General features: G+C 44.2%; 1 protein-coding gene across 10 annotated transcripts in view; it reads left to right on the top strand.

Annotated features, from left to right (window-relative positions):
- EXD3 (exonuclease 3'-5' domain containing 3) overlaps positions 1–19722 on the top strand; it is a 98137-nt gene that overhangs the window by 31190 nt on the left and 47225 nt on the right. For all 10 annotated transcript variants that reach the window (XM_076068788.1, XM_076068786.1, XM_076068787.1 and 7 more), the window contains 7 exons: positions 413–538; positions 1108–1217; positions 5082–5283; positions 6121–6296; positions 6977–7162; positions 17571–17624; positions 18067–18198. In XM_076068788.1, coding sequence (XP_075924903.1) covers positions 413–538; positions 1108–1217; positions 5082–5283; positions 6121–6296; positions 6977–7162; positions 17571–17624; positions 18067–18198 — 986 coding nt within the window. The remainder of the gene's footprint in view (positions 1–412; positions 539–1107; positions 1218–5081; positions 5284–6120; positions 6297–6976; positions 7163–17570; positions 17625–18066; positions 18199–19722) is intronic.

Below are 19722 nucleotides of genomic sequence, written 5' to 3'. Positions count from 1 at the left end.
CAGAGATAGATTGTCGTCATTGTTGTCGTCTGCAGCAGCAGCAGCAGCAGCCATATTCAATCAACTGAAGCTTCCCGTGGCTGTGTTGCGATCTCTCACGGCCCTGCGATGTAGCAATCCACCTACTAATACCCGCACACAAGCAGATTTAATCGCTCCATCTCCGCGGTAGGCGACCGCTTGATTGCGTTCCCTCCCCTCCCTTGGCTGCCGCACCCATCGTTATTCTCGACCGCGGGCCACCATCCCAAACGTTGACGTGCCCTGGCTCTTGACTAAGCTCCCATTCGTTTTCTTAATTCAAACGCGCAGCCAAAATACACTGCGACCGTCGTATGCATTGCTGAAAATTATGAAACGAGGTGGTGGGGGGTGGGGGCAGCGGCGGGTTCTGTTTTTAATGTTTTCTCAGACGAAACGGCACAGCTGCAGGCGAGCTGTTCGGGGCGTTGTGAAGCCAAGAATAGTGTCGCGGAGGAGGGCAGGCTGCTCGGCCTGATGAGAAGGCTCTTCTCGAGTGGCGATGTCCTGAAACTGGGTACTACATTTATTCAAATATTATGTGAATTTAGTTTATGTATTTTTTTTAATGTAAATAGATGTGCTGCTACTCTTTTGCTAAACCTACCTATTCGATTGTTGTTGGCTGTATGTGCACGTAATGTGGTACATGCACGTAGCCCAGTGCTTTTGAGGTGTTGTTGGTGGATCCCATACGCATTGTGTTCATGGTGATACCGGCACAGCTGCAAGGTAGTTGGTTAATGGCAGGACAGAAAGTAGGTTGTTTGAGAGACTGCCTGTTTTTGAGTGTCCTGTCTATAGCCTATTCATATACACACGTGGTACACATGGGCACCTCCAATCAGCACGGTTGGGTACGTACTGTGTGAAAGAAGTTCAACATCAATGCATACACCACAACATTTGCAAATGTAAATATGCAAGGAACCCATTACAGCCTATACATATATACACACATGGGATACACATCACGGTCAATATATACACATGCATTCGCATGTACACCTCACGGCGTATACATATTTTTGTGGTATACATCACAGCCTATACAATGTGGCGAATATCACTGCTTTGTATTTACAGGTTACGATGTGGGTGGAGACATCCAGTATCTCTTAACATCATACCCTATGTTGAAGCCAGCACTTCAGCAGTCTTCCAGGGTTCTAGACATTGCCGTGCTGCAAAAGCAGGTAAACACATAAGTGTCTCAGACTTCTGTATTCGCTGTTGCACTGTGCTATCTCCAAAGAGCCCAGATTGTGGAATGGCTTGCAATTTATTATTGCAAATCTAAACCGTGACACGTATCCCCTAACCTTACCCCTAACCCATGAACTCTCAACCCTTAACGGCAAGTAAAAATTTTAAAAGCTCCCTCTTAACAATTCATCAATTTAGACCTCAGGAAGGGCTTCGATTGGACAAAAACATTGGGTATGATTTGATCAAAAATCTGCAAGGTCAATCATGCCAAAGACTATGCCAACGACTGTTTCTTTCTCTGCATCTTCAGGGACAGTAGACGCTTCCAAATAAAAAAATCCGCATTTAAAAACAAGAACAAACAATACACGTCTTTTAGAAAATAAAAGCAAATATTTCCCATGTCCTTTTGGTTCTTTTGGTAAAGTCACGTAGATAGAAAAATTATAATAAAAAATAAAGTGAATAAATAAAAAATAAAGAACAAAAAAACACTAATGTCGACTGTATCCTGGTTCTTAATCGGAGTGAGTGTACTGGTAGTCTATAATGTAGACTGTAGCCTGGTTTTTAAACTTAAAGCTACATTATAGACTGCCAGTACACTCACCAAACTTAATAACCAGGCTACAGTCTACATTAGCGTTTTTTTGTTTATTATTTTTGTATCTACGTGACTTTATAGAAATAACCAAATAATATGAATTCCTGCAGTCATGAAAGTTTTAAGTCAAAATTCCCATGTCGTTGATGGAGCCGCGGCAATCCCTGGGAGAGTCTCTGGAACGTGGAATAGGAGCCAGGCAAGGGCCAGGAGGCAGCACCGGAACCAGGCCAGCAACAGGGGATTTTTTTTAAATTAAATACAGTAATAAAATAAAAATTGTGGATGGGGTCAGGAACAAATAAATATAGTTTATAGTTTTGCAACAGTATCGTTCAGTGTTCCGCTGCTTTACCCAAGAGGAGAAGGGTGAGGTAAGGGAAAAAGGCAAAACAGAACAGCAGCCATCTTGCCCCACCTAAACACGTTATACGCCTCTGGTCTGAAAGTACTGATATTTTTTAAAGTTTCTCCTGCCCCCATAAATGAGACCACATCACCCACGCCCTCAGATTCCCTCCACTACCTGTTAATACAATTCGCACCTCCGATTGGCACGGTTGACTACATACGGTGCGAAAGAAGTTCAACATACAATTCCAAGTAACTGAAAGATCACCTTCGCCATCTCAAAAACCCTCAATCTATTTACCCCAATTACTCTCCCCTGACATCTCCCTATTCTCTTCACCTGCTGTCTGCTTCAGCAGCTAAGGTCGTCTGTCAAAACCCTCAGTCACTTTCTGTTCACTTGGAAGTCGTCACTTCTCTCTTTTGCTGCCACTTTCTTATTTTGGAAATGTCTTTCCCTTGTCCCTTTGCACTCCTGGGACCGTTTAATCTGCTCAAGAGCACGCTTAAACATGTATTTCCCCGTCTTATTACTGACTTTCCCTCTAAAGAATATTCATTGCACCTTTACTGTACAGCCATCTCCTTGATCTCTCCTTTCAAAATAATTCCAAACTTATCGTCTTAAAATGTAAGTCTCGTTAATGCACGCTCCCCTATTTGTAAAACGTCTTGAGATGCGATTGCATTGGGCATTTTATAAATCAACATTTATTTGCTTTCTAATACTTCCTAGCAATTTGTTTTTTTTCTCTTCAAATTAAGAGTTGAATAGTTCATCTTTATGAGCCTTGATGAATCCATGACTGCATGAAGGCCTCCCCACGCCATCGTCATTCCAGACGGTCCCACGATACCACAATTGGTCTCGCTGCTGCGCACAAGCTGATGTCGTCACTGCATATTAATTCATGGTTAATAACAGTGATGGTTATTCTCAATTTGGTTACTTATTTTTTGCTTGTGCCACGTTTTTTTCTTCGTTGATGTCCTTGAATATCTTTACATTCTTCGCAGAAATTGATAAGGTGCTTAATGAGATTATTTTTACAATGATGATGGCAATGGTGATTAATTAACAACCATACTGCCTGTAAATCTCTAAATGCCTGTATATAAGTAAAGTACATTAAATATAAAATATTTGATCACTTTTAACAAGTCAAAAATATTTGTTTAAATAATTGTCTTTGTGATAAAAAATCATTTAATCCATAGGTTTAGATTCATATGGTATGTTGAATAGCCAAAAACAAAAAACGCTTTGGTTTTTGCATGTCAACTTTTAAGCGTGATTGGCTGATAAACACAAGCTTAGTTACTGCAGACTTGCATTTGTGGTTTTGGCCCAAAGTGAACTTGGCTCGGACAAAACCCATCTAGAGTTTCTCAACGTTTTATTATTTCACGAGCATTTCGCATATCCCAAGGAGATAGCCCCTTGTGTTCTGCTGGGGGTTTGGCACGGCGTGCGTTTGGCTTCCACGTTACTTCTTTCTTTTAACAAAGATACGGGAGAGGCAACGTCGCTGTCAATGTTCATGTTTAAAATGCACATCTGTAATGTATATGCATTCGTCTATATAATATGCATGCTTCCGCCTATGTACTGATATTGCGTGATTTCAGTTGCTCTTCTTTAAGTTCCCTCTCAGTAATGAAGATCTTTATTAAATAATTAGATTTTCCCTTGTACAGTAAAACCTTGGATTGCAAGCATAATTCGTTCCAGAAACGTGTTTGTAATCCAAAGCACTCGTATATCAGTTGTGATCACGTGACGCTCGGCAGACAAGGCGTATACGTACTGCTCGTATTGCAAGACCTCGCTCGTTTATCAAATTAATATTTATTTAAAAATTTTGCTTGTCTTGCAAAACACTCGCAGACCAAGTTACTCGCAATCCAAGGTTTTACTGTATATGTAATTGTCTTTCCATGATTTTATGTTTCGCAGAAAGTACTTCTGAATGCCTAATTCAATTCCATCATGGATTTGTTTTTATTTTCTAAATCTCTGCTTCCACTATTGTTCTTCGTCTGTGCTTAAAATATATCTACGTCTACCTCTGTTAGATTTATCTACGTGTACATTCATATTCTCTACCCAAGGAGGACGCCCTAAGTCTTGAGACTTACTCAATTGGGTCGAACCCGGGACGATTGGTTAATTTGTTAGAATTGCTATTGTGGGAAGAAACCAAAGGGAGTATTAAAATTCTGCACAGATATGTCAACAACCTGCTTGCTGTACTGCTTCCAACAGACTCGATTCTTGTTGCCCTGGAGAGGTGGCTTCCTCAATGTTATTTACCAAGAAAATCTTCAATTAGTTTGAAGAATTTTATTCGGGATGCTTCTGCCTCAGTGTTTGGCCAATCACATTTTCAGGAGTGTTTTTGTGTGTGGGAGAAAACAAAATACCCGGATAAAACGCATCCTTATGGGAGGACAAGAACACCGGCATACACCACCGCGGTATTTAAAAAGTGTTATGATTGGGGTTAGTATTTTGGAGTTAGATTTTGGGTAGAGTTCAAAGTTACGATTCTGGTTATGCTTAGAGTTTGGATTCGAGTTATAGTTAGGATTTGGGTTAGAATTTAGATTTGGTAGAGAGTTAGGATTAGGAATACATTTGTGGTTATGTATGGGTTAGAGTTAGGGTTATATCTTGGAGTAGAGTTAGATTTAGTGTTATTATTATGGTTGGGTTTAGAGCCCAGGTTAGATTTTGGGATTACTGTTATGGTTGGGGTTAGAGTTTGGGTGCGTGTTAGGGCTAGAGGGGAGCTATATGTTTGGAGATAGGGTTACGTTTGTGCATAAAACACATTTATATTTTGAACCGGGGGGGCGTGGGTGGGGTGGTGGTCTCATCACGGCGGCTGTGCAGGTCGAACGGCTGCTGAGCGCTCAACCGTTGGCCGGTGGCAGCGGCGCAGAGGTGGCACGGGGGGCGACCGCCCCCCGTACGACGGAGGAGCGCGGCCTCAGCCTCCTGGTGCTGCAGACGCTCGGCAAGGCGCTCGACAAACGGCAGCAGCTCTCCGAGTGGGAGCGGCGGCCACTCACCACGGCACAGCTCCTCTACGCCGGTGCTTGCCGATCGTTTTACACTTGTTTGGCTGAATGTCGTCGACGTCCGTGTCCTTAATTATATATATTTCTAATATATATCTTTTTTTTTTTATATATATATTGAGGTAATACGCTTAATTATAGTTTTTACTATTTGCTGTTGCCCTTGAAAAGCGACGGGTCCTGAGCAATCGTAAGACTTGCCGTAACGTACGAACGCCCCAATGACAAAACTTATTTACTCTGGAGTCGTGAGAAATCTCATCGTAAAGTGGACTTATGACATTGCCACGATGTTACACGTTGTTCTGTACCCGAGCCCCTGTTTGAGTGATAGTCGGCTTTCTTGGGCACTACCGAGAAAGTGCTGATTTGTGTTGCGTCATGGCGGAGGAATTGTTGACGTCGGTGCTTTGTCTACTCATGGAATTATCCGTGATTAAACACATTACCTCTTTATGCCCTTTTTGAATGCTTGCTGGGACAATTGCCTCATTTTTGACCTGAACTCATGGTTCAAACTGGCTAAATTTAGACTTGGCAAGTGTGGCAGACTTCCAGATCACACAGCCAACACCACCTGTGCCTGCCTCCAATTTGTAACACCACATTCCCATGGCATTACGGTGTTAAACTGGGCTCCCACTTGAACAACAATGGCTGAAACAATTCCAGAAGATTTTTTTTTCTCCAAAACATAGCACATTCAACAGTAGATTCCAGTACAAATTTTGTATGAAAGTAACCTAAACGCAACGTAACGTGCATCGGTTTCCCGTTTCTGCTTCGTTCATCGATGTCGGTTTTGTTCACGGAAACTGAACCGCGTTTTGTGCGTGTAATACTACCAACAGCTTCGGACGCTTATTGTCTGCTGGAAGTTTACGACGGTCTCCTCCAGAAAGCCAAGGCCGCCAAGCTGTCCGTCAACCTGGAGAAGTGCATGGTGGGAAAGAAAGTGCAGAAGCCTCGACATAGCGACCCAGCACCAGATGATGAGCGGCTGTGGAAGAAGATTGGCACGGAAGTGGTAATCACGCACAGTGTTGTACACACAGACGGAGACACCTTCCCTGAAAACAATTGCAGTCAGAGATCAGTACACTGCTGGATTAAGGCCTTCCCACATCATCCAGACATGGAGGTTTCTTGACCATATGCCACCATGCTGGTCAGTGCAGGTTGAGGAAATGGGTGCCCAAGACTGGTGAACTTATTACTCGCCACTACTGTTAGCCGGGAATTTAACTTTAGGTCACCATGGTTTATAGTTAAACGCGTTTAACCACCGCACCACTGCTCCACTCTGTATTTCACGTGTCTTTGTGGAAATACCTCTGTGTGCATTTGCTTGTTTCAAGTCATTTATTCCCGAGTATTATTTACTGTGCCGTAGCCGTGTGTATTTGCAGTGCGTCGCATTGTGTATCCTGTCCATAATGGCGTGTAATGTGCCATCACTAGAGCCACAAACAAGCCAACGCATTTCACTTCTACATGCTGCTTAAATGTTTTGAGTGAGGAAGGAAGGAAGTAAGTAATTAGATTATAAAGTAAATCGGTCAATCCATCCGTCAATAATTCAATTAGGCGTTCACTGATTTTAAAAAAAAAACAGCTCGCACGTTTTTTTTAAGCATCACACGACCCCCATGGTAATTTTTGTTGCGTGCGCGCGCGCGTGTGTGTGTGTGTGTGCGTATGTCTCAGCCGGCAACACTGCCGGCGGCTAACCTCACCCGTCCGCCAGAGTCGTGTTCCCGGGAGCCCATGTCGGTGAGGAACTTTGCGGTGGTGTGTGACAGCATGCTGCAGGGGCTGGGACGCTACCTCCGCTGCCTTGGGGTCGACGTACACATCCTGGAAAACATAGAGGAGCATCGCAAGGCTGCTGAGGTCCGTTTCATCCCGTCCCTGTGGCCTTTTTTGCCACGATGGGAAATTCCTCCCCCCAAAAAACCCCGCGCCATGCCTGTCGTCCCGCGGAGTAGTTTGATCGTGGTCGGCATGGGCCTCGGTACAGAGGGTGAAGAGGCAGCCCTTGCAATTGCTTGCTCACGCCACTGCTGGCGGAAGGAGCCTCCGCTATGGGGGGCGTTGGAGAGCCCCGTGAGACAGCCCCTTTCACGCTCGCCGGACAAATTTGCTTACCCTCACCGCATGCGATTTGTTGATCCACTAACTGCGGTGGACTTATTCATGCTTCTGGTTTCCCACCTCTTCGGAAGCTGTCGCCCGGACCGCCTTCGCCCTGTGCGCCCCAGTCCAGTTGCACCACCTACACACTTGACCACTTGGGAACTGAATGTCATCAACCACGACAGTGAATCCTTCTGAGGGTGACAGGTCAAGGGTAGGTGAGCCAGCGGCGCTCTGACGCCTGCACTGTCCGGTGACCGGTATTTCAAAATTAGTTGACTCAAATTCCCAGCGACATTATATCATGTTACTTTACATGCAACCGAGTTTGTGTAGCAATACATTTTTTATTTGTCTGGTGCTCAATATCTACTTCTAAGTAACTATTCAAATGGAAATTTAAAACTGCTCATTGGGAAACATTTTTTTTATTACTTATCAGTAATTATAGTTTCGTCTCCATCCCTGATTAACCACTCCGGCTCTCTGGCCTGTCTGTGTATGTGCTATGATGAAGGGCAATTACCCAAAACATCACCTATTTTATATCTTTCCTTTTAAGGCCACGGTGTCATTGACGGACGTTCCGAGTTTGTCTTTTTTACTTTATAAAGGTCGTTACACAAAAGCTGTGCAGCATCTATCCTCCTGTCCTGGTACCTGAAACTGCACAGTGACTGACTACACAAACAAACATGACGTAATAATAATGATCATTCTTGACTTAAAGCTTTCGTGGCTGCAGGAATACATATTCTATGGGTCTTTCGGTAAAGCCACGTAGATAGAAAAATAATAAAAATATCACGACGTTTCAATCGCAACACAAGCAAGCAATCGTCTGCAGGTGACGATTGCTTGCGATCGAAACGTCGTGATATTTCTATTATTTTTCTATCTACGTGGTTTTTACCGAAAGACATAGAATGAATAATGATAATATGAATGAATATAGCATCGAAAATACGAAAAGTATATCGTCCCACGTGAACATTCAAAGCAAAACACCAACATGAATGTAAATACATAAAAATAGTTTACAAAAATCAAACTCGGATAAATGGAACAGCAACGCATTATCCCACGCACAAGCCCCCACTTAAGAGACTGAAAACCCCAGAGATATATTTCAGAAATTAAATAGGAATTATTTACAAAAAAATGCATAGCCATTTTTACTTTATTGAAACTTTAATAAGTCCAGTCTAACTGTTTTTATGCAGGACTGTCTTGGGAGAGTGACATGTCTCATTAAATCCATTACAACTTGTGCTTTGTATACTGCTGTTTAATGTCAGAGTCTCCAGGCAATTTACTATGAGAATTAGCATTGCAGTTGGAATATGGACAGTATCATGGTACGGCGTCTGTGAAATATACTCGCCTTCGTCGATAGAATAGACCTTTGAATCTGTCCAGAAAAGTGCACAATCTTGTGAAATGTTTGCCTTTTGTAGCCAATAAAAATACGTGAACACTTTATCTTGATTAAAACCGGAAACTAATTACATGATGATAATTACGATGATAATTCTCATCATGTGCCAAATGCACGTGAGAAAAATAAATTAACACAGCCCCATGTCAATCGACTGCTAGATGAAGGCTTCCCAATGCCATGTTGGTTGTGGGGGGTGGTTACTTGACCATACTTCAAACCACGCCGGTCAGCCCGGGTTGGTTAAAGAAAAGGGGCGGGGGGGGGGACCCCAGGACCGTTTCTGATATCACCCGCCACTAATGTTAGCCGTGGGTGAGATTAGCGAAATAATCCTTCCTCTAATCTCACACTCGCTCGCCCGTTGTTGTTTGAATGCCGTTGCTCGCCGATGCGTGGGGAATTATCACGACATATAGGAAGTGGGGAAGTCAATTTCGACACCGCGTGGAGCTGGGTGCTGATGGGGTTGAGATCAGTGGTGTGCAGGAAGTGAAAAAACGTAAACGGGGGATTGGATCCGGCCCTCACTTCCTGTGTTTATCAACACTTTTGCACTCTTGCCAAAACAAATTAAAAAAATAAAAAGCCCCGAAATCTTGTCCCTGCAGATTAACTCCCAGCTTGACGCCGATTGTGGTTTCTTTTTTTATGCCCCGAGTGTTTTTTTAGATGCACTTCAAAGCGTGTTGTGTCTAAAAAGCAAAGGGAGGCAGTCAAGTGAACCTCTTGCTACTTAATAAAGGAACTCATTAGTGTTACTGAATCTATACCAATGGTTGAATCCTTTGACAACAAAAAGTATCACATTTTTGCCATGACTTTCTCAGAAAGTTGGACTCTGGCATGAAATTTGTAGTTTTAAAACTATATATGTTTTAAACATGTCCTAATCCTGTTGTTTTCTTACACATAACATGCCAAAACGATTTGAAACTGATTTTCCCCTTGATTAAATCAATGAAAAATTTGGAATTATGAAGATCATTTCTCCTTATATTTTTTTCCCAGGGCTATGTTATAGCATTCGACACACTTGAATAGTTTCCAACATTCAGCAAATATTTTTCAGCTCATATGTGAACAATATTTCCTCTGCAATGAAATGTCTTCACAGAATGTTTGGCATTAGGGACTAATGCAAGCATTGCTGACCTTAGTTCAATTGCTCTACCATTAAGAAAGTTGCTCTCCAACTCCAGCATTTTTATGAACTTGGTAAAAGAGTTTCCTCTGAAAGCTGATTTCAAGGCATTCTACCTTTTTAGCCAATTCCTGGCAGTGGCCTTAAACTGGTGTGTTCATTTCTAAAATTAGTTTGGTTGAACAATTGTTAAAGATATCAGGTTGAAATGGGACTCCGTTTGGGGAAAGAAAACAAAGTATTGTCTTGCGTTGATGTAATTAGTTTATTATTGCATGACTGAATCTAATTTTTACTCCACAATAACAGGGCGTCCAAGAAAAACAAGCACCAAAGCTCATTGGCGCTGTCTGTCCTTATAATGGTCGTGCTGATGGGCCCCAGACTCATTGTCTCCATCACGTTTGCTCTGCCCTAGGATATGTCAGTGTAGATGCTTTTTCCAGGGACAGGGCGGTAGGGTTTTTGGGTAAGATTTTGGGGGTAAGATTTTGGGGTAGGATTTTGGTGTAGGATTTTGCGCAATGGTTTTGGGGTAGGATTTTGCGTTAGAATAGCAGTAGGATTTTGCGCAATGATTTGGGGGTAGGATTTTGGGGTAAGATTTGGGGATAGGATTTTGGTGTAGGATTTTGCGCAATGGTTTTGGGGTAGGATTTTGCGTTAGAATAGCAGTAGGATTTTGCGCAATGATTTGGGGGTAGGATTTTGGGGTAAGATTTGGGGATAGGATTTTGGTGTAGGATTTTGCGCAATGATTTTGGGATATGATTTGCATTAGGATTGGGGTAGAATTGCATCAGGATTTTGGGGTAGGATTTTGTGGTAGAATTGCAGTAGAATTTTGGGGTAGGATTTTGCGCAATGATTTTGGGGTAGGATTTTGGGGTAAGATTTGGGGATAGGATTTTGGTGTAGGATTTTGCGCAATGATTTTGGGATATGATTTGCGTTAGGATTGGGGTAGAATTGCATCAGGATTTTGGGGTAGGATTTTGGGGTAAGATTTGGGGATAGGATTTTGGTGTAGGATTTTGCGCAATGATTTTGGGATATGATTTGCGTTAGGATTGGGGTAGAATTGCATCAGGATTTTGGGGTAGGATTTTGGGGTAGGATTTTGCGGTCGGAATCTTTTGCGACGCGGCTGCGAGCGGGGGACATCCTTGTTAGGAGTTGAACGGCACCGTTGCCCCCAACGTTCGCCCCACATCCTCGCGTCAGCTGGGATGTGCACGTCAACGCACGGCTCGCTTTCGTTACGCTCGCTGGAGTGGGGCGCTGCCTTCCACTGAATGCATCAACCAAAATAAAAACACACAAGAAGTGGAAAAACATATAGTTTTTAATGTTCCTATTGCACGAAGCCCAAAAAGTGCCCTTCTTCCTCCGACCCGTTTCGTCTGCTCGACAATGACGATCGCACTGAGCAAACGCCTTCCGCTGTCCCCTGTCTTGAATTGGTCTCGTTGCTTCAGGCAATTGCAGTCTTTTTTCTCTTTCAGATCTTTCTTTGCTTCGTCTATTCGTCCGGTTCTCTGTTTTCCTACTTTCCTCGTTCCCTCTACATATGTGTTACGTAGCACCAAATATGGTGTTCTGTCCCGTTTCGCCCTAATTGCATCTCCAAACGATCGCAGGATTTTCTCATGAGCCCCTTGAGTTCCGAGTTTAAAATTTGTTGCACTCCAGCACCTTTTCACTGTTATAATGTTCCCTTGTAAGATGCTTGGCTTTTGTGTTTTAATCTGTTGCTTGGGAACCTGTGTCCTGTTGCTGTTTATGTTGTTTAATTCTGTATTTTATTACCTTCAAATACTTATTCAGTTTATTTCACCCAAATCTTCGTTGAAAAATATACTTCTCATCTCAATAGACCCTTACCTGGTCTTGATTAAATTAATTTAATTAATTGATTAAAACCATTATTGAAAATCTTGTGCTGGTTTTCAGTTCGAATTGAAAGGTTATTCGTGCCATTACAGCATTTAAAGCCTCTAACTTGAACATAAAATAAAACTAGAATTATGTTTATATCTTTTTCCTCCGCGTCCTGTGCGAGCACTGTGTTTATAATGTCACATAGCTGCAAGGACCTGTGTTCACATGTCCTGGTTTTTTTTGTTTGTTTTATTTTCCAAGAGCACTGCTGTGTGAATTTCTTTGCGTGACAGACAAACCTCACTCGCACTCGTTCCCCTCTCCCCATCCGCAGCCCCCCTCCCCAACCCCTCTCCACGGTGGCAGCGGCACCAAGTGCAGTGAGCGGCGCAGAGCCCGCCTGCTTGTTTCACACAGCGCAAATTAAGCATGGTTCCGGGCCCCTTGGAAGACAAAAAAAAACCCCTCTCTGCTGAGGCTAGGTTACGGGACAGCCACACACAATCGCTCGATTTTGTTTGGATTGTGGGCCGAGACATGCCGCGCCAAGAATCGTGGTCTGATCCTCGCGCGGTGGGAAAGCTGCGACGATAACAATGGGAACAAACTGCGGTTACAGACACTCGGCAATGCACGGGCACCGAAGCAGAACTCGCGGCGTTATGATCTCTGTGAGATAGACGTAGGGCAGCACAAAAATGTCATTACGCTTTCATTATTTTTTTTATTGCTTTTAACTCTCCGCAGTGCGCTGCTTTGCGACATTAGTGGCATTACTTTAAACGTGCTGTTTCTACAATAATAATAATAGCGTTCCGATGTAATAGAGCGCATGATCGAAGCTACAGGTACTGTATAACCCGAGGTCATTTGCTTATTTATTTGCACAACTTGCCCTTGCATGAACTGGCAATTTTATTTACATTACCAAGACACATTATCCATCTTGTCGTTTTGGTTAAATTTACTTTCGTTCAATTGTCAAGTGGGATGTTTTTCGTGAGGCTAAATAAAGTGCAGCACAATGTACAATTCCACGATAAGGCAGGAAAAAAGTCACTTGAGAAAGGTGAGGTCGCGAACAATGAGAGCGCAGCCCTAAATTCAATAGTTTGAGCGATCTGTTTGCCTGCCATCAACTTTGGCTCGCTCTTCCGCTGTGGTCTGTAAGCACAGAGGTAAAACTGCCGTGGGCTCTTGAGAGCCAAACTAAAGGGCAACCGAATAATGATGTACCTTGTAGTCCAGGTTATCGGCAATAATAATAACTGATAAACCAAGAAAGCCAGGAAAGCCTCAATGAGCCTTCAATTCCCTTTCATGAGCATGCTGTGCGTACCATGTTGGACCGATAGATTTTAAGTATTTTTGGTCAAAAATGTGTAACAATAAATATCAGCAGATTTGGGACACTAAGCAGGGTTGAGCCTGGATATTGTTTGGATTTTTGACTACCATGCACAACATGTCACTATAGGTTGCAGGACTATGTTGCGGGCAGCAAGTGGCAGTGCAGCAAAGTCAGTTGTTGCTCCCTGCTTCTATGCTACTATGTCTATGCTCCTAGTATTTAACCCACACTGGCCAACGTGGTGAAGTATGGTCAAAGAGCCCCCCACCAATCCCCTACAATGTGTATATGTGTGTGGCAGCCCTTTATCCAGCAGTGAATTGACAAATGGCTGTACACGTAGGCATGCACCTTGTAAAGATAAACTGTCATGCCTGAAGGAAACCCACGTGTACAACACGAGGATACGTAAACCACCACACAGGTCGACCACATACCTGTTGGCCATACTGCCACTGTAGAAATTTCACTGACCAATGGGTGAGCAATTGGCTGTGCACATCGTCATAACGTTAATTTTGCTGCGTGATCCACCAGACCAAACTCAAAAGTCGGTGGATTAAAGGTGTGTGCCACCAGAACCAGTAAAAACAAACGTTAAACGTTGCCTGCTGCGCTGGCACGGTGCCGCTGTACGAACGTGTACACAGATTACTGGGGCAGGTGCGGCATTTTTAAGTCTCTTCAGAGGGCAGGTGCATCCAAAACTCTTCACGGAACACTGACAAAGATGAAGGGGCGTACGAAAACCCTTTGGCAGAAATTTCTAAGACTGACATTTGGCTGCTTTGCTTGGGCGTGAAGCTAGGTCAAGACACAGGGCCCCCTCTCTGCTTGAGAAATCGCTTTCCGTTACTCTTCACAATGCCTTCACTTGCGAAATATGCGCAGGGCACGGCCTGAGGATCGGCGTGTGGGACACGATGCGCCCATTCTGGCACGTGGGATGAACCCTTGGGTTGCAGATGGATTCGGAGGTTTTTGAACAGTTAAGGCTTTGTTATATGAGGCTGCACGGAAACTGTATTTTGAGTATTAACGGCAACATGAGTAGCATTGCATCTAGTGAGCTGGATTTATTTTCCCCTCCAGTTTTATTCCAATTGTGTTATTGGCATCATGTCCATTCGAAACTCTCTCAGGGCAGCGAAATCTCATTTCTTAGAGAACGGCCCTTGAAAGGAGATACAGAACGATTCAAAGGTCCCATCAAGTTATCTTTACATTCACACACAATGGGGGGGGGGGGAGGTGTACTTTCTCACACACACCCAGCCGTTGAGATGTTTTTTGCATGGTCAAACCAGCTTTAATTTTTTTTTTCTCTAGAGCTGGGATTTAGCCAAATTAGTTGTAAAAAACGAATTAAACTGATCAGTTTTTTTGTGTTTGTCATTAATTAGCGAGCAGAGACCATCTATTTGCAACGCTTGAGTAGCCAGGTGACTGAAACACAGATTTTAGCCCATAATCCCGACGGTGCTGGCTCGGTGTTCTGACTCCTGGGTCACCCGGCAATGTCTTTTTTTTCCACTAAAAATCTTAAGCTGGTCACTCACTGCACAGAGCACACGGAACTTGACGGGTTGCATTCTGACTGCCGGCTTAAATCCACAATTTCAAATCAGAAAGAGCATTACAAAGGAGAAGAAACATAACATTCTACATTAAAACCATATTTAAATAATCTACCATGAAATTATTTGTATCATTTTCCACAAAAGATGCTTCATTTTTGCCAACCAGTTTCAGTTTTTTTGTTCCAGGGACTTGCATTTTAATAGACTGCAGGCAGCTCCAAATGCGACATATGCAACACTCGAAGCTGCACACAGCCACGGAGCAGCGAGCCAAAGTTGGTGTGCAGAGAGGGCCGTGTGTTTTGCACTTGGCTGCTGCACAGACTGGAGCAGCTCGTGATATCCAAGCTGCAAAACAAGCTACCGTGCAGCTTGGCGTGACGACCTTTATAAAGTGAAGTCAGGAAGCCCTGTGTTAATGAGTCCGACTCATTCTGAGACACCGGTCACGGGATGCCATGCAGCGATTTAGTGCCACTGCCTGGCTCAGGCAGCGCTGACTTGTGACCCTGAGAGAAGGGTTTCATTCTGCAAAACAGCCCACACGGCCCCGGGGCCCCAGAGCGTCTTGCTCACCGTGTCATGGGAAAGTTGTTAGTTTGCTTTTGCAGGCGGGAGATGAATCTCTTTCTCTCTCTCTTCTCCCTCTGCTCTTTTTTTTAGAGCGAGCGTCAACTCTTAGCTAAGTCACACATTTCCAGTGACCCTTACCGAGAGAGTTTGTGAATTTCTTATTTTCCCAGCGATGGGGACCAAGAGGGGAATTCCAAACAGCCTGGGAAAACTTTTTTTTCAAGCGCATTTTTTTGGAAGATTGCGTGATAAGCCGATTGCAGAATCTACGTTTGGGCGATAAACACTAAATGTGCCACCGACGCCGATATCATTAAGAACATTTGTACTGTTGATTCTCATTTATCGAAAATATGAGGCTGCATTTTTATCTCAATACATTAATGCAACTTAAAGTGCAGTATTTTATAACTTTAACTTCACACGCAAGTCGCCATACATAGTCTGTAATAACAAGCATGTGCAGGCGCAGCCTTGCTGGCAGTGCCACTGAATAGAATAAAATAACAAGCCATAAATTAATATCAAGGGGACTACACAAGGTGGCATTTAGTGAGTGCTCGTAGTTTCAGACGTGCTGTTTTATGCAGGTGTACCGTTAACTGTGGGAAAGCTAACTGTTATTCCACCTATCTGTCAGCATGCCAAGCAGTCGAGCGGAAAGATATTTGCACACCGTACAGTTAGAATGAACAACATCATAAAAGGTAACCCACCCAACCTGGGTGGGTCATCCCTACCATCACGTCTGTCTGCACGGTGTAACGGTCGGACTTGGGGTGCACTTCCCATATCGGCGGCAATATTGTCAGCGCGGGCGCCTTTCAACCCTGACGAAGACCCTCTGTCGTTTCCTCCGTGTACATGTCTGCGGGAGAGGGGGTGCGTTTGAAGTCAGGAGGGGCCCATGTGTCGATATCTGTAACGTCCCACGGATTCCGCAATAAATCAATTGGCCTCTGTAATTGCCCACCTGACCGATACATTTTTTTGTTTGTTTGTTCTGTTGGCGATGGCGAGAGCAACCCGATGGCTTGTAAGAGATCACAGCGGTATTGCACCAGGACATGGGAATGTAAAATGAATGTAAACGTTTTATCTGAGTCTTCATCACGGTCTATTGAGGTGCATGGGAAAATGGGAAATGCTCTTTTGATCACAACATCCCAACTCGTTTAAACAAAAATTCTCCATTTTACATTTTTTTTCTGTTTTGTCTTCTGAAGTCACTCGACGCCGTTCTGTTTCAGTCTGTTTGAATGCTGATAATATCCCTGCCAGCGGCCTTTGAAAAAGCAATGCAAAGCCAACACCCACGAAAGTTTGTTCCAAATTGCCACTCGGTTTTTAATTATGCATATTCTCATTCGAGTTATGGGAATCAAATAGTTGTTTATATTTTACTGTAAATATATCCCTTTGTGACTTCCAGCAGCTTTGAAACTATCGCTGAAAATGTATTAAATTATTTAAAAAACACATATACAATGATTTGTTTGACAAAGGTATACAGTGAACATTATTTTTGCAAAAGTGTAATTTTAAATGCGAAGAAAAATTTGTGATACTGCATGGGCTCGTGGTCCACAAGCGGAAATAAGAAAAACTAAACGCATTCCGACAATAGCGCTGCCCTAAAGTGGAAAAAAAATAGAGTAGGTGATGCATCTCAGTATCGGACAGCTCGCAAGAACTGTCAAAGACAGCCCTGTGGTGTAGAATAGACCTGTCTCAGAGCCAACCCTCGGAGGCTAAAAACAGAACGGGGATGCTTCCTAAATAATACGATTGGTGCCCAATACAACTAACTAAATTTCTATTTTACCACGTAAGGCCTACTGATCTATAGAGCTCTCTTTTTAGAAGCAACCTGGCCACAAATGATACCTCAACAAAGTGGCTTATCACGTGGAAATGTATCGTAGCTAAATGCTCTAAACGCACGTTTCTAAATGTGGAGGGGAAAAACCGGAGTACCCGGAGAACAATCCACATGACCATGGGGAGAACATGCTAACTCCAAATATATGTTCCCCATTATATGTTTTTCCCTTCTTTAGGGGTAGTATTTAAAATGCATGTTTCACACATACACTTTTGCACACGCGATTCTATTTGTACAATGGCCTTTTTTCCCCACTCAGAAGAGTGGCAGGAAAGGTAACGTGTCTCTTCGTCCTTTACCCCTGCTCCTCCAGATCGCCCGTGCGGAGAGACGGGTCATTCTCACCTGCGGCTTGCCCTACCAGACCGTACGTACGCCAATGTGTTTTGCACGTGGTAGCATCGCGTCTCGTTTAACTTTAGCTCTGGTCGCCCTAAAAGTAGCGAGAGCCCATGGCTCGCAGTAAATCGCACCGACCTGACGTGTGCAGCACGGGAGCGCCGCTGTGCAGCACAGGTGCGCGTCCGTGGATTCCGTTCCTTTGCTGCCGCCTTCAAGCCGCAATAACCTTACGTTTACAAGATTTCCAGCTTAAGGGAACCCGTTGTTAAATTCAGTGCTGGCTTTTTCGGCAGCTTTTCATTGCGATAAAACCAGTCACACTTCAATCAGAGCTATGAAATCGAATGGTCCACGCTCTTTAGTCGCGATGAAATGCAAAACGTCGCGTAACTCTTTAAAGCGCACTGCGTGGCACCTCGCGTGCAGTTAAAGGTCGTCAAATTGAAATTGTCCCGTGTCCAATTCAGCTGAGGTCGCAAGTGGGAGAGGACTGCTGTTATTTCGTCGACTGCAAGGAAAAGGCCAAGGATCAAGCGAAAGCCGTCCTGAGGCACTTCAACGTCCAGGTCACGCCGTCCGACATCTTTAGCCGCTGCAAGGTGAATGCAATGCCCCGCACCGTTGGCACGAGTGTGTCCAACTACTGTTATCGCTGCCGGTACCACAACTGCCATCCGTTTTCCTCTTACAGTGGCATCACTGTCATGCACAATTTCACATGCGCAACCCTTTTTGTCATTCCACTGCTGCATGATGGCCTCCCCACGCCGTCCGTTGTTTGACCGTAATTCACCGCGCTGGTCAGTGCAGATTGGTGAAGGCAGGCAGCGTAGATGTTGGAGCATGGTACAGTACAACCATGGATTTTGCTGCACTGCCGTCGGCTGACAACGTAGTCTCGCAGCAGTCTATGACACCAGCCTTAAGAATGGGTGGTCGCCCAGCCAAATGTCGTACACTCTTATCATTAATGGGCTATTTGTAAACCTAACGGGCTGCTTGTAACGGTGTGCGATGACTGCAGAGACGGTATCTTTCGCATGTCGTGCCTTTTGATTTCGTCGCGTCTCAGGCAGCAGTGATACGACGTCTCTTTGGACGTCACGAGCACAGAGGTTGTTTTTACCACACTCTTCCATTTAATATGCTTCCTGTACAGCCCGTTAATAAGTTTCATAAACCCGAAAGGTGGAGGAGTCATGTTTTTGCTGGCAGGTTTTTAATAGTAGTAGCCGAGTTGACGTGCGCCTGTCAGAAAATAGTCCGGCGTATACTATTACCAGTTTTGTAAGGCAGTAAAAAAGCAGCAGAAAAAAAACCTCAAGCAGTTGACGTGTCAGGAGATGCATAGCAAAGAACGCATTCCCAAAAGGGGTGCATCAGTGTCTCCTTGGAGCCTCGGCTGTCGTCTGGACAAAGTGCAAAAATATAAACGGCATGCGCCTCTCTCTCCCGATGGACAAGTGCGAGCTTAGAACGGGCGCTGAGGTTAGGTGGTAAAAATTGAACCAAGCGTAAGATTCAAAAGACCTATTTCTCAGCATTTTCACACAAGGGTTATAACCTCCCGGCCAACAAATATGAAATGTGTACGAGCCATCGTGCACGGGTTTTTTGTTTGTTTTGTCTTTCTCTCGGGTGCGGATGCAACTTGGGCGCTGCATCGTATTTCCCCCAAAACACGCTAACGCTTCTTTCGGTGGCTGGACATCGGAAGCGGATATCGGCGACGGTTGTGCCGAGCCCCGCTTGGCCGCTGCCCTCGTTAGCGCGAGATAAAAACACAGGGCAGTCCCTGAAGACTCGGGAGTGTGATTAGGAGCACATGGGCTCCTCTTCCTGCTGTGGGGAGATAACCGGCTGTCCACTGTGGAAGAATGCCCTCCTCCTTAATCCCCCCCCACCAATTTCCTGTTTCCTGCCCATTAATGAAGTGCCACAGAAGAGGAGATGGACTGCTTGTCAGAAGGACGGGGGCACCGGGAGCGGATTGGGGGAGATTTGGCAGTACGTAAGCCCCGCTAACCTTATCAGGTCATGTCTTCATCATTATCCTCAGACAGCAATCTATAATTACTTGCTGGGAATTCCTTATACCGTATACACTGGATATAAGCACACAT

This window comes from Petromyzon marinus, chromosome 22 (genome assembly GCF_048934315.1).
Source record: "Petromyzon marinus isolate PM22_M1 ecotype Great Lakes invasive population chromosome 22, UKy_Petmar_22M1.pri1.0, whole genome shotgun sequence".
Taxonomy (NCBI): domain Eukaryota; kingdom Metazoa; phylum Chordata; class Hyperoartia; order Petromyzontiformes; family Petromyzontidae; genus Petromyzon; species Petromyzon marinus.
The sequence above is the reverse complement of the archived record's forward strand: the minus strand, read 5'-3'. Positions and strand labels throughout refer to the sequence as shown.